The sequence below is a fragment of the Microplitis demolitor genome, chromosome 1 (genome assembly GCF_026212275.2).
Source record: "Microplitis demolitor isolate Queensland-Clemson2020A chromosome 1, iyMicDemo2.1a, whole genome shotgun sequence".
NCBI classification, from domain to species: domain Eukaryota; kingdom Metazoa; phylum Arthropoda; class Insecta; order Hymenoptera; family Braconidae; genus Microplitis; species Microplitis demolitor.
Genome location: NC_068545.1, coordinates 7531929 through 7547296, shown reverse-complemented (window position 1 = coordinate 7547296; position 15368 = coordinate 7531929). Strand labels below are relative to the sequence as shown.

Sequence of the window (15368 nt, the reverse complement as noted above, 5' to 3'; positions counted from 1 at the left end):
TCACAATGACGGATTATTACTTCGTCAAAAACATCGAATTTCTAATCTTTATATCAACTCATACTCAGAGTATACAATATTCATTCTTATATAATAAAGAATTAACAATATTCAGAACAGTATTTCAGAAATCAAACACCTCCGAAATCTTAAACTTACGAAAGGAAATTCTGATAACTTGTTTTTTTTTTTTTTGCGAAATACCCTCGATAGCCCAGTTGGCCGCAAAAGTTGGCATTTCCATAAGCTGACGGCAACTTTCCGAGAAACTTGTCGGCAACTTTCAACTCGTGTAACTGTTGCCTACAAATTGACTACAAGTTGCTTAGAAACTTGGTGACAGGTTGCGGCAGTAGATTGTCGACAAGTTGCTGAGCAACTTGTAGCCAACTTGTCACTAACAGTTTCACAATATGAAGTTGCCGCTAAGTTGCTAACAAGTTGATCGCAACTCATGGACACTAACTTTCTGATCAGAAACTCTGGCTATCAGGGTACCATTTTTCAGAAAATTTTTTAAGTTTTGCTGACAGTCGGTATTACAGACATTTCCTGTGAATTTACCATTATCATTCCAGACAGCATTCAAGTCGGAATGATTGCTTTATGACTTCTTTTTGAAGGCGTCCTCAAGAAGTCTTATAATGACTTCTTGAAGGTGTAATTTTTAAGAACTCTTAATTAAGAGTTCTTGAAGACTCCATAAATAAGACGTCATGGTAAATGAAGTCAAAATTAGGAGCTCCTTAAAGACGTCATGGTACAGTCGAGTCTCGTTATGAGTCCGTGAACCAGGATTTCCACGGAAGACCTTCCCCCTCCACAACGTGAAAAAAAAATTAATTTCAGAGTCTCGATATGAGACCGTATATTCATGAAAAGAAATTAAGAGTTTATTTATCATATTAGTCCTATTATTTGTTTATAAGCAAGACACTGTATAGCTGTATTACATATAAGAAACATAACACTCAAGTCAAACGGACTCATAACGAGATACTGGAAACAATCACGTACACACTCACACGCTTAAAAAGTAGGGGAAGTTCAACTCACGACTGTCGCCTGCGCTGACAGAGTGGGGGTACACAAATTCTTAGAATTATATTCCCCTACACCCCTTTATGCGGGTTCATAACGAGACTCGACTGTAAATTCATACTAAAGTCTTATTTACGAAGTCAGAAAAAAGAACTTTTTGAGAACTCTTTTTAAAGACGTCTTATTGAGTTCGCTAGGTGGCTCATTCGACATCTTGAGAACTTCTTAAAGACTTCTTTAAGATGTTGATGAGACGTCCAAATCATAAATAGGAACTCATTCAGAATTCATCAAGACGTCATTTTGCTATCTGGGATATAAGTGTTTTGGCGGATTGATTATGCTTAAAAAATTTATATGAATCGTTATTTAATAACTAAATATGAGTTTAAAAAGTTCAATATGTATTATACGATTAAATTAAATCTACTGAATTAGGGTAGCAATACTATTTGTGGTCAGTGCTTTATTTTCGGACCTTCAATATTTTGTTGTAATTAATGAAGAAGTAGAAAACAAAATTTTTATTCTAATACAGTACAAAAAATTGCCTTTGAATGAATTAAAAAAATTAATTATATCAATACGTACATTACGTATTGTTTTATCAAAACTTTTTAAGTGACCAAAACTGGCCTAAAACTGGCCACAAATGGTACTTCTACCTTATACGAATGATAAAATAAAATTTGAATTATACATTAAAAATAATAGCGATCAATGTCCAATAAAATCAATTAATTATGCTTTAATTATAATTACTATTTAAAATATTATATCTAATAAAACATAGACATATAAAAATATCAATTATAAACATATAAATAAAAAACACATCTGGATTAGATTTAGATTGTATTTTTATTCATCCCAATATTAATAATAATTGAATTATAATCATTTAAATTTCAAAAAAAAATTGTAAAATAAGTTATATAATCTTTTCAACACATTTTGAGACTTAAATGATTATAACTTAATTATTATTAATATTGTGATCATGAATAAAAATACAATCTAAATCTAATCCAGATGTGTTTCTTATTTATATGTTTATAATTGATAGTTTTATATGTCTATGTTTTATTAGGTATATTTTAGATTATAATTATAATTAAAGCATAATTAATTTATTCTATAGGACATTGGTCACTAATATTTTTAATGTATAATTCACATTTTATTTTATAATTCGTATAGGGTATAAGTACCATATTTGGCCAGTTTTAGCAACTTAAAAAGTTTTAATAAGACAATACGAAAGTACGTAATGATATAATTAACTCTTTTAATTTATTAAAAGGCAATTTTTTTACTGTAATAGCATAAACATTTTGTTTTCTTCTTCTTTATTAATTAAAATAAAATATTCAAGGTCCGAAAATAAAGCACTGGCCACAAATAGTACTACCCGAATTGATTACATTCAATTTAATCGTTTAATACACATTGAATTCTTTAAATTTATATTTTATTACTAAATAACGATTCATACAAATTTTTGAAACATCCCGGATTAAAAGAAACGATTCAAAACGATTTGCAATGTTAAATGCCCGTAAGAAGGGTGATTCAAATGCATTCAAAGTATTCAAAAGTATTAAAAAGTATTTAAAATTTTGTTTTTCTAATCGTTTCAAATTGTTTCTTTTAATTAGGGATGATCAATCCGCCAAAAGACTTAAATGATAATGGTAAATTCATAAGGGATGTCTGTAATACCGACCATTCTGGACTGCGTTACATGCAATAGCGGTAGCGCCAACGGCACCAAATTAAAAAAAAAAAATCAATTTTTAAATTTCTCTCGAAATAGTTTAATGAAATATTCTCACGAAAAAAAATTTACCAGTCAAATGTTGATGCTCTTCACTCCGTTCGTCAGTAAGATTTTTCAATTGCTGCAGGAGCAATGGATACTTGAGTATCCTTTGAATAGGTTTAATTAAATAAGACTCCAAAGTTGATGAATGCTGCTGCCGTGGATTTCTTGCTTGTAAAAATTCTTGTAGTGCTTGATTGCCTTCGTCTGTTGAAATTCAAAAACATAATTATAATATTAAATATCAAATTTATTAGATAACTTTTCAAGTGGTTAAATAAATTAGAATAATTAGAGTCTATGCCCCAGGCCTTTTAGAATTTGATATTATAATTTATTATTTGACGCAGAACGTATAGTCCAAATTTTTACTTTAAAATTTCGATCCCGATACATTAAAACGTATCTTACCTCTTTTTTAATCTTTCAATAATCAATCAATAATTAATTAAAATCAAATTTAAGCATTAGTTGAAAAAAGGACAACTTACGTATAATTTTATAAGAATGTAAACTTCAAAAAGAATTATTTAGTTGTTTTGAATTAGCTGTGTTGAACCAAATTTTTTAAGGAGGTTCGAGCGAATCTAATGCAAAAATAATTTTCCAGCTTGGAGATTTAAAATTTGATATATAAATAAATGAGTACATTATTGATGTATTCTATAAATTTGAAAACGATCTACCGCCTAGTTTCTTAGAAAAAAAAGTTTTAATAATTACATTTTCAAAGTTTCTATACACAGACTTTTATGGCTGATGACAAGCTTCCGTCATGACGTTCTATTTTTTTCATTATTAACCTCCCCAGTTTGAGAAATAAAAAATCACATATTATAAACTTGGATGTTTGTAAAATATAATGTTTTAACAATACAGTGTTACCGTTGTAATTAATTAAATAATTGAAGTTAAACTTTACGATTAGTCTCGTTCATCGACAGAGATACATATTATTAAGGGTTGGAGAAAGCGTGAAAGCAGCAGAGAAAGGACAAAGATAAAAATATATTAAAAAGACAGATGAGCTTAGAAAAAAAAAACATTTTTTCCGCTTTAATTTAAATATCGATGTTTAAGAAGTTAAAACAAATTGTTGCTACATACTTTTATAAAATCATATGAGTCATTTCATTACTTCCTTTCACGAAATAAGTTGTAATTATTGATTTATGAATTTGTTATGTTATTATAAATAAAAATAATGAATTTTTATAACGATTAGGAGAATTTAGTAATAAAAAAAATTTGGTTCGCTCGAACCTCCTTAAGGTACCCTAATCGCTACTTTAGCTTGAAATTGACAGCTTGAAACTCTGCTATCAGGGTCTGTTTCACTCAAACTATGAGATCATGTGCAAACATCTATCATTCAAGTCACTGCTTTACATGTTTGTTTACTAAAATAATTCGTTGCTTTATTTAATAATTCAATTGTATTAATAAAAAATATGTCGTATGTTTTGCACTAAAAAATGTGTATAAAACTGATATCCCCACATACTACCTTAATTCAATTTTAAAAAAATCTTTATTTCATGTCAAGATTATAATTAGAATTAGAAATTTTAAACTTTATCGGTTAAAATACATTTAAAAAATTTAATTAAACAGGTAATTCAAAATTATTGTAAGTTATTTTTTTAAAAATCTATGTCACGGGGAAATTATATCTCCGTGATCCTTTTTCAAACTTATGCTTTAATTCTTTTGAAGTAATTAATTACATTCAAGTACGGTTATTGCAGTTGAAAATCATCGGTCACATTTAAAAAGTGTGGAGGGGTTACTATATGTACGATTACCGTTTAGGCAGTAACTTGAGGTAGAGGTTAAATTAGCGTCATGAAATTGACACTTTTAATGAATCAAATTCCTATTTTTATTTTCATGAATTTATTAGGGATGTCAAATAGTTCGAACTTACGAATTATTTCTATCGACTCGAATCGAACTATTCGATTCCAACTTCGAGTCCAATAATTCAAACTTTCGAATAATCCGCATTGCTTGTAAATTTTCGAAAAATGTCTTTTGAACAACTTGAAATTATAATAGTTATTCCCATAATTTAAATTTTGGTCAGAGGTAAATAGAGTTCAGACACGAATCTACAAAAAAATTGTTTTTGATTACTTTAAAAATCAATAAGCTCCCCATTAAAAAAAAAAATTCAATACTTGAAAGTTGATCAAAATAGTCTCGATATGAATTGAGTAATTTGAAAAGTTACAACTCGTACGAAAAATTTCAGATAATTCTTAAATATTCGAATGATTCGGAAATTCGAACTTTGAATCGAATAGTTATATTTGATTTGATTCGCACACCCCTAAAATTCGTTTTATTATTTTATAATTTCATAATATAGTTTATATAAGCATTGTTTATATATTATATGTATGAAAATATAACTATACGATTGAAACTAAAACTTTGAAATATGTGAGTTCAGAAAAACCAAGCGGCACAAAAAATAATTATTGAATTTATGTTAACAAATAGTTATAGTTACACTATAACAAATTATTGCCTTAAATTTAACAAAAAGTCAACAATTTTTTTTCGTGCCGTTTGGGATTAATAAATAATTGTATTTTTCAATATTTACTTGTGAAGCCAGTTTTACATATATTTGTCTTACATAAAAATATCCTGCATCGAGATGCCTTGCATAGAGATCTCCTGCATAAGGTTACTAGAATACATTCTGTTAATCTAGTAACCTTGCTTCTGCATAGAGATATCTTCCATAGAGATATTTTGCACAGAGATGTCACGCATAAAAATATTCTGCATAGAATGATTTTGACATCGAAATATCTTGTAATATAATTTTCCTTAATTAAAATTATGCCGACTCAGAAATTTACTGCAGAGAGATATCCGAGTATAGAAACTTTTTGCATAAAGTTTTCTGTTGGTACACTTGTAACCATGGACGATATAAATATCATTGGTTCCGACTGTATTTACTATTGAATTGTTATAAAGAAAGTGATTAATTGATTTTAATTTTCATTTAATAAAAAAATACTTTTAATAATTTTGTGTTTAAAATTCGTTCAATCAATTGAATAATAATTAATAAATTAGTAATTATTTGCAGACTATTTCTTACATTTAGTTCTACAAATTAATGACGCATGCGCATTGTGGGTGTCAATAATTAGGGCATCGGCATGTCAGTAGTTAGATCAGTCGAGTTTTCAACCTGTCAGTAATTGGTATATTCAGATTATTTATTTTATCGTTTGAAATCACCCCATGTAGGAACTTACAAGCTCTGACAACGGGGCTAAGCACGGACCAGGACTGGGTAACCCAGCTCTGGCTCCCCAGTGTCGGCCCTAGCTAAGGCCCAGGACTGGGCAACCTAGCTCTGGCTTCCCATTGTCGGCCCTAGCTTAGGTCCAGTCGTGGGCAACCTAGCGCTGGCTTTCCATCCTTGGCCCGAGATTAAACCAGAACTAGTAAGCCCAGCTCTGGCTTCCTAGTGTCGGCCCTAGCTAAGGCCCAGTCGTGGGCAACCTAGCGCTGGCTTTCCGCTGTTGGCCCCAAACGAGACCCAGTCATGGGTAACCCTGCTCTAGCTCTTCAATATTGGCCCAAGCTTGAACCAGAACTAGTTCACCGAGCTCTGGGTTTCCACGGTAGACCCTAGCTAGGACCCAGCTATGAATAACTTCTACCCATACAGGAAGCCCCCGAGTTGAACGACGGGGCCATGCCTGGGACATTATTGGGAAGCCCGTCTTGGCAAACCTATACTGTCCCATGCCTGGGTCATAACTGGTTAATTAGTATTGGCCATTCCAATGATTACCCAGGCTTGGGCCAAGACTGAATACCCTAGCTTTGGCCAACCCTAGAGTCACCCTAACATGGGCCAAGATTGAATAACCTAGCCTCGGCCGTTGGATGGTTACCCTAACATCAGCTGGGTTCTTGATAAATAATCAATTAAATTTAATAAATTTTATTTTAAAAAATTATGTAATTATAATATAAATAATACGAAATTATTTTTTTCTTTCTTAATCGAAAATATAAATTAAATTGCTCTTTATATTTCATAAAACCAAGTGGCTGTAGTAAAATGAACAAGTAGAACATATAAAAGTTTCAATTGAACGTTAGTAGGTTCGTCCAGTAGCCAGCGTTCAAACCCAGTAATCAGAAGGACGGCAGTTCGCGCCCAGAGCCCAGCAGAATTTTCACCGAGTTTTTTTCACGTTATTTACTTCACTTAAATAGTTTAAACGTTAATGATCACAAACTCTAGTACTTTAATAATAATAAATTTTTTTTTAAATTGAATTTATGTGTTTTTTCGATGCATGGGCCAAGTCTGGCAACCAAGCATGGGCCAGGTCTGGCAAGCAAGCATGGGTCAGGGCTGACAACCAGGCTTGGCACCCAGTTATCATTCCAGACTTCTACCAAGGCTGGAACAAGGCTGGCTTACAAGCTTGGTCCAGAGTTCAACATAGTTGAACCAAGCCTGAGCCAAGCCTGGGCCCGTCGTACTTTCCTATCTGGGACTTAGTAAATTTAATTTATTATTATCAGATATCGTGAATTTAATTAGTGGAAAGACTAATAAGAACAATGTTAGAACAAAAATTCAATAACAAAATCAAAATTCAATAACATTGCTTGTTAATATGTTAAAAAAAAAAAAATTATAATCTTGTCTCTCATAGTGTCAATAATTGGTGTTTTCACTCTTTAGGGAGATTTCAAGATTTGTAAAGACAGTCTAGGGTGAGTACTTAACTGAATTTCCGGATTTTAGTAAATTTTATAAAAATCTAACTGTTGTATTTGTCCTCATGACGCAACTTAACAAAAATTTTAACATTTCCTATCTATTTTAGTCACGTAGGTTCCAAAAATTCTATTGGTGAAAAAATTTATGTATGTATTTTTTATCAAGATTTTTTGCTGAGTCTATATAAGTGTAATAGACACTCCATAATTTTTTCGAAGTAAACGAAAGTACAAGTATTTTTTTCGGATTTTTAAATTTGCAACTTTGATTTGTGAGGGTGGGACTTGGCCTTCGGTATCCAAAGGAAGTTTTTTCTAATTTTTCCAACATCCGGCACCTTATTTTACCGTCGGGAATATTTTTTTCTGCTTTCAAGGAATTCGAAAATTCGTTGACATCCAACGTTCGGAATTTCAGGTTCATGAAACTCGCCCTTCACCCGCGCAATTATTCGAAATAAGTAATTTTGAAATCAAAATAGAATGCAAGCGACAATAATCATAATCATAAATGAATTGGAAATATAATTTACATAATATTAATTAGTAAATTTTAATTAATATTTAGTAATATAATTTTTCATAATAATAGAATTAATTTACTCACTTGGATGTAAAACTTTTTGAGCCTTTGAGTGACTGGCGCAAAACGAGCTGTATAATTTGAAGTGATTCACGTAATATAAGAAGGCACTTCCAATAGAAAATAGGACACCCTGCATAAATTATTTCATTGAATTAATTTACAATAATATAATTAATTTAATAATATATTCAATACCACCATTATACATTTAATATTTAATTATATAAATTTAATTCAACCACCCCTTAACGTTTATTTAATAATTTACATACTAAGTAATCTCTTCGAATTATAAATAGTTATTAATTAAAAGTAATTACATAATTAAAGTGAAATTTAATTTCACTTATCATTCATAAAAAAAACCAATGAGTTAGTGATTGACATCATTCAGGACTATTATTAATTTAAAATTTATCCGCAGTAGATGTTAAATAAATTATAAATTTAAAATACTATTATTATGATCAAGAAGACTAAAATTATCGAATCATCGAATCTAATTATAATCAATTTTGATAAAATTATTAAGAATGAAAATTTTTTAGAATAATATCGTTGATTATAAAATTTAAAAATTATTGTGATAATTTACTTAAGGTGTTTGACCACCTTATAAATTTCAAAAAATCGGTTTTTTTGCATTTTCTCAATTCTTATACTGTTAAGAACCACCCCAATTTTTTTTTTTTAATTTGAATTCTAACATAAAGAAATTAGGGAAAGTGTTCGCGCGCTTCCAGCACTCCATTTGGCTTTCCAAGGTGGTCAAGACCCTTAAAAAATCAGTTAAATAGATTATAATTAGTGAAACAACAGGCTTATAAATTACCTTAAATTGACTTGCATGATCGAAGTTATTAAAATCAGCTTCCATTTCAATGGCATGATCAAGATTCTGCAAAAACTGCCTTTGAAATGTAACAATTTCTTGTATGTTGCCAAATAATGCATTTATTTCGGCGTTAGACAAGAAAGTTTCTCGTTTTAATGGCTCCAAATAATTTTCTAATAAATTGTTCAAGTTCTGAAACAAAAAAAATTTAGTTTTGTTTTTAATTCCTATGAAAAATGTTATTCTTTGCAACCAGCAGAAATTTTTTTACAGCCGAAAAAAAATTATACTAGTTGTATAAAATAAGTTAAAAATATTATGAATAATACACTTATCCCAAAAATCAAAGGAACAAGAAAATTTTATAAAATTTTTAGCAATTTTTGGAAGTCTGTATTTTCATGAAAAATGATTGTATCGAAAAAATGAAAAAAGCAAATTGAAGCTTAATATCTCTAGTTTAAAGGTCTTCCAGCAGAATAATTTTTTGAGAAACAATTTTTCTAAATTTTTTGGTTTTGTTTTTTAGGTCTACGGGGCCGAGAAATTTTTTTTTCGAAAAAACCAATTCATGGCTCGTTTAGGAAATTTATTCAGCTACAATTTGCTTTTTTTGCTTCTCTGTACGACGATTTGCTGCTGAGATATCAGCCTTCAAATGAAAAAGGATCCTTTTCTTTTTGATTATCAATATCTCAGCAACTAATGGTCGCACAGTAATTTAAACGAAACAAAACAAGAATTTTTTACTTTTCTTTTTTACGTTTTATTCGGGTTTTTTGTTTTTTATTTTCGTTTTTCGAAAAAAAATTTTTTTTTCTCTTTACCTTACATTTACTGAATAACTAACGTAAAAATGGAAGAAAATCCGAAAAAAATTAATTTTTTTATTTTGGTAATGATTACACAAATTAAGGAACAAAACTTGTTCCTTTAATTGTTTTATAAAACTTTGAGCAATCGGCCCAGACAAACGGTTTAATGGATTAATCTGAAATTTTCCAGGGTTTTTGGGGGTACATTAAGCTGTGAAGTCACCTGGCAACATTATTTTTTTTATTGATATTTACAAAGTAGCGATGAGTTGACTCAAAAACCAGAAAATGGCCATTTTTTGTGGGGTTTTCAAATTGATATTAACGATGAAAAAACATTTTTTTCCGAAAAAATTAAAAATGGAGCTCGTAGGATATTTATTCAAGTTTCTCAAACTGCCCTTTAAATTACTGTGCGACCATTAGTTGCTGAGATATTGATAATCAAAAAGAAAAGGATCCTTTTTCATTTCAAGGCATATATCTCAGCAGCAAATCGTCGTACAGAGAAGCAAAAAAAGCAAATTGTAGCTGAATAAATTTCCTAAACGAGCCATGAATTGGTTTTTTCGAAAAAAAAATTTCTCGGCCCCATAGACCTAAAAAACAAAACCAAAAAATTTAGAAAAATTGTTTCTCAAAAAATTATTCTGCTGGAAGACTTTTAAACTAGAGATATTAAGCTTCAATTTGCTTTTTTCATTTTTTCGATACAATCATTTTTCATGAAAATACAGACTTCCAAAAATTGCTAAAAATTTTATAAAATTTTCTTGTTCCTTTGATTTTTGGGATAAGTGTATAACTGACCTTGACGTAAGTACGTTCAGTGTCGATGAGTTCACAAATAACTTTTTTAAGTTTTTCCGCATCACTGAGCTGTCGGCTTGGTGTTAATACTTGAGAGTGAGAACTAACGACACTGCCAGTTGGACTAGATTTACGTGTTTCGCTGGGAGAACGGCATATTCCAGTAACTTGTTCGGCAGTCTTCAATAAATTTTCAATCTCAAACGAATTTGTTCGTGACGTCTGCTTGTTATTTTCTAATTGAGAACCAGAAATACAATCTTTCATTGTAAAGGAACCGTCGTGCATAATATAACCACCACCACTTTCTTTGCCTAAAAGATAAAGAAAGAAAGCAAAAAAAAATAAATAAATAAATAAATAAATAAATAAATAAATAATAATAATAACAATAATAATCAAATAAAATTTATGTCTCATATTTTTAACGAAACTACAGAAATAAAACTTAAAAAAAATATAAAAACAAATTCTATGAAATGAAGCCAGTAAAATTATTATACTTTACATTCATAATTTTATTACAATATGCGTGCTTAATTATGACCGCAACTAATGAGATCATTACATTGAGACAAAATGATACTTTAAAACACATGAATAACTGACAAATAACCCAGAAATAATAAACATTACAAAACAAAATTATAAATACTACAATTAAAATATATAAATAAATTCCACATAAAAACAAAATAATAATAAATGTATATTATATAAGGGTGGTCCGTTTGAAACGACTTTTTTTTTCACTCCCACTTTAAAATATTGTTGTAGACATAAAAAAAAACTCCCTGTAAGTTCCAGTCTTTAATTTTAATTGTAAGTATTTTGTATTCGATTTTGAAGTTTTCCCATTTAAAGTAAATGGGAAAGTTTGGATTTTTTTTTAACTCTCCTCAGCTCAGCCGCATTTCAAGTTATCGGGTCGCCGTTTGAGATATTTTGTAGGTAATTTAATACTCTTCGAAAGTCTCCTTCGTAATTTTATTGAAATTCTAATTGTTTTTTTTTGTATTGGTTCTAAAAATCATTTTTTTAATAATAATTTGGGTTTTTAGTTGATATTGACTAAATAACGAAATTTACAGTAAAAGTGCAAACAACCATTTTTTAGGAAGTATTATTCTTTACAAAAAAGGTCCTCTCATAGTTAAGTGGCTCAAGATATTCATTCCAGCGGGATTTCATTAATTTTGTAAATCAAACATTTTTTAAAAAATTTCACCAAATGCCTTTTAATTTTAATTTTAATTTTAAATCAGTAAATATATATTTTTTTTATTAATTTAACTCATTAATAAAAATACGAAGAATTAAATTTGATCAGCTTCAAAAAAATTTTTGACAAATGTTTTATTCCAAACGGACCAACCTATTATGTATGTATATAAATTCGTTTTTAAACTCACTCCATCCGGGTACGGCGGGAACAATAAGTCCGGAAATCATTTCTTCACTGATAACGGGTGGATCGGTAGGTGGTGGTGGACATACCAGGCTTTCAATGTCATCAGTTACTCTCACAATACCTGGTGTAACATCCGGTGGTTCTGTTCTTGATGAACGCATCATCATACACAGTGCCAATTCTTCTTGAAGTACACTCTCCAAATACATCATATCTAGATCACTTACTATTGCTCCATTTATTACCATAATTTCATCGCTTTTTATAATACCTGAAACATTTATTGCCATTATTATTTTTACTATTGCTTTTTATAGTCTTTATTATTTTTATAAACAAGTTTTTTACATAATAACTTTATAAATATATAACAATAAAATTAATCAATATATATATATTGAGACTAATTGCTTTTTGCTTTGGCGATTTTTACTAGCAGTCACCAGAATTCGCGGGTTGAACTCTGGCTGAGGCTGGCCTCTACAAAATTTATAATTTCTTGGACAACGCAGATGGGTTCTCGCAAGAGAAAAACCACGTACTTGATCAAACCAACAATCGATGAAATTCTTATTAAATTACCTTACGGCTATTTATCTTAAAATATACTCAAATAATCTAAAATTATGTAAAACAAAGGATAAGGCAGAATACAAGCATAATAATTAATTAAGACGAACAGTTTATTGTCATTTATAATAATAAGGATTACTTATAATCGTACGCAGTAATGTCCTTATATCAATACTAGGTTGCTACTTGACGGTATCGGTTCCAGTATAATTATTTGGGCGAGTGGCACAGTATTCTTTTCTTAAACTTAATTACTTAATTTAAATATGAGATTATCACAAGTATATCACCGGTTACGTACGATAATAATTAAATAGAATTGAACTTTATTTAGAACAATGTTAAAAACATTGTGCTCCCCGTATAAAAACTCATTTAATCCACTCGCTATGCAATATACTATAATATTAGTAATAATTATAATTTTTTTATTATTATTTCAATATATTATAAAATAATGATTCATTAATTATTATGATTATGATTATTATTATTTAAAAAAAAGAAAAAGTGACTCTAAGTGAGACTCGAACCCGCGTCCATAGATTTCAAAGACTATTTGCATAATAATTATTATTATCCTTACTATTATTATTCTACGTCTCGTTTCGTTGTAAGAAATGTTGGAAAAATAATAACAATAATAAAAATGTGGGTAATGTTTACGATCAAAACAGCATTTTGTAGGTTTGGTTTGGACGTACTTTTAGTCCGCGTCATCTTATCAAAACAGGCGTTTGGGGAAGCGTAAAATTTAAGTACAAAGGATTTGAATAATTTTACATTTAAAACGGAACTTGAATTTCGACTCGGGATATATTTCCAAAAAAAAAAAAATTTTTTAATTTGAATTATCTTTTTTTGGCTCTGTTGTTTTAAATAAAAATTTAACAAAAATTATTTTTGACACATTAAACTTGATGTTTATTTTTAAGAATTATAAAATTAAGTTCGTAGTAAAATTGAAGGAAAAAAAGTTTGAGTAAAAAATTTAATAATCTTCAATAATAATGTTTTTTTTTTATACTTCATATTTGTATGCATTAATATTTTCTCAAGAATATATAATAGTTGCGCGTTATTATATACAGTCCATCGGAGCATGTATTATTCACCTTTACTTGATTACCGAGGAGTGAATGATAAAAAATCGATTATTTCAAATAGCATAATTTAACGTCCTCATGTGTCGATATAGTCAATTATCCTTGACTGTATCATTTATTAATAATTATCCTATTAAGGTTTAATCATGATAAAATTATCATACTTAATAATAATTATAACAAGATTGGTTAAGTATGTTTTAATATTATATTGAATTTACTTGTGACATAAAATTTATTTAACTATTTATATTTAACACTCACCGTTTTGCATAGCTACACTTTTATCCTCAACACGGCTGACGTAACAACACAATTCGTCCTGTCGATCCGAATTTTCAATAAGTTCTGCCTCAACGGAGAAGCCCCACATTTGATCAAGGGTATTACGTTGAAGTTCAACTTGATAAAGTATTTTTGCACAGACCTCAACAACTTCGTGAGTATGAAGCTGTTTTTTAATATTAAATTCAAATATAAGTATTGGATAACCAGAAAAAAAAAACAAAATAATAATAATAATAATCAAATTTACATTGACATTGACAATCGATTTTTATTTTATAATATAACTTTTATTTCTGTTTTATTAAGTTTTTTTTTTTTTTTTTTTTTTTTTTTATCAATACTAGTTAATAACTTTCATGATATAGAATTGAATGATATTAAACTTACGTAAGTTTCAATTGTATCAGTTCTGTGAGGCACAAAATAATTATGGTCTTCCATATCTCGTCGTTTCTTCACCCGAACAAAATGCTCCATTGGATTTAGTCCTTTTCTACTGCAGGCATTTGCCAGAAACTCTTCTACTGTCATTCCTTCTCGCAGAAAAACTGATACAAACTAAATTGAAAAATTAAAATTAAAAATTTTTTTAAAATTCAGGACAAATTCATTAATTTTCTGTTAGTTTTAAAAAAGTTTCTGACTGTTAGTTTTTTTTATTAGAGTCACAAACGTGACCTAAAACACATACTCCTTATTGCTCGCAATGTGAATGATCCAAACTTTAATTATAAATATCTCGAATTAGAGATGGTCAATCGACTTCAAATTTTAATGGTAATTGTATGTTAATACCCTTTATAAGTATAACAAATTTTAGAACTTTCTGACACTATGTCCATCATCCGAAAACTACCTTTAATTTTTTTATTGTCTTAAAGTAAGGTTACACTTGCTGATGAAATAAACGTCAAAATGATTAACCATAGACAAAAAATGAGTTTAGCAATAAATATTGAATATCTTTTTTAATTTAATAAAAAATTTTAAATCCCTTGAAATATTTGAAATTTTTATTCTACTGATTATTAATTTTAGTGGATTCGAAGACTTGTTACTAGACAGAAATTTACAAAATTATTTGTAATTATTTAATTAGCCCAGAAAAAAACAACTAATAAAGTGTAAGGATTCAACTTTTAATAAAACTATTGAACGTATTTATAAACTAATTATGGATTATTGCAAAAAATAAGAGACAGTAAATTTACTTGGGTTGATAAGTAAGCCGCGGATATTTTTTTATATCAATGAAAAAATTTAAGAGATAAAAATTGTAAGTCATAGAATCACAAAGTAATCAAAGCC

At 29.0% G+C, this 15368-nt stretch overlaps 1 protein-coding gene across 5 annotated transcripts in view; it reads right to left on the bottom strand.

Moving 5' to 3' along the window:
* LOC103574251 (protein still life, isoforms C/SIF type 2) overlaps nucleotides 1-15368 on the bottom strand; it is a 112476-nt gene that overhangs the window by 16569 nt on the left and 80539 nt on the right. For all 5 annotated transcript variants that reach the window (XM_053743017.1, XM_053743022.1, XM_053743024.1 and 2 more), the window contains 7 exons: nucleotides 14448-14618; nucleotides 14037-14223; nucleotides 12095-12364; nucleotides 10683-10996; nucleotides 9055-9249; nucleotides 8244-8352; nucleotides 2891-3070 (listed from right to left, as the gene is read on the bottom strand). In XM_053743017.1, coding sequence (XP_053598992.1) covers nucleotides 2891-3070; nucleotides 8244-8352; nucleotides 9055-9249; nucleotides 10683-10996; nucleotides 12095-12364; nucleotides 14037-14223; nucleotides 14448-14618 — 1426 coding nt within the window. The remainder of the gene's footprint in view (nucleotides 1-2890; nucleotides 3071-8243; nucleotides 8353-9054; nucleotides 9250-10682; nucleotides 10997-12094; nucleotides 12365-14036; nucleotides 14224-14447; nucleotides 14619-15368) is intronic.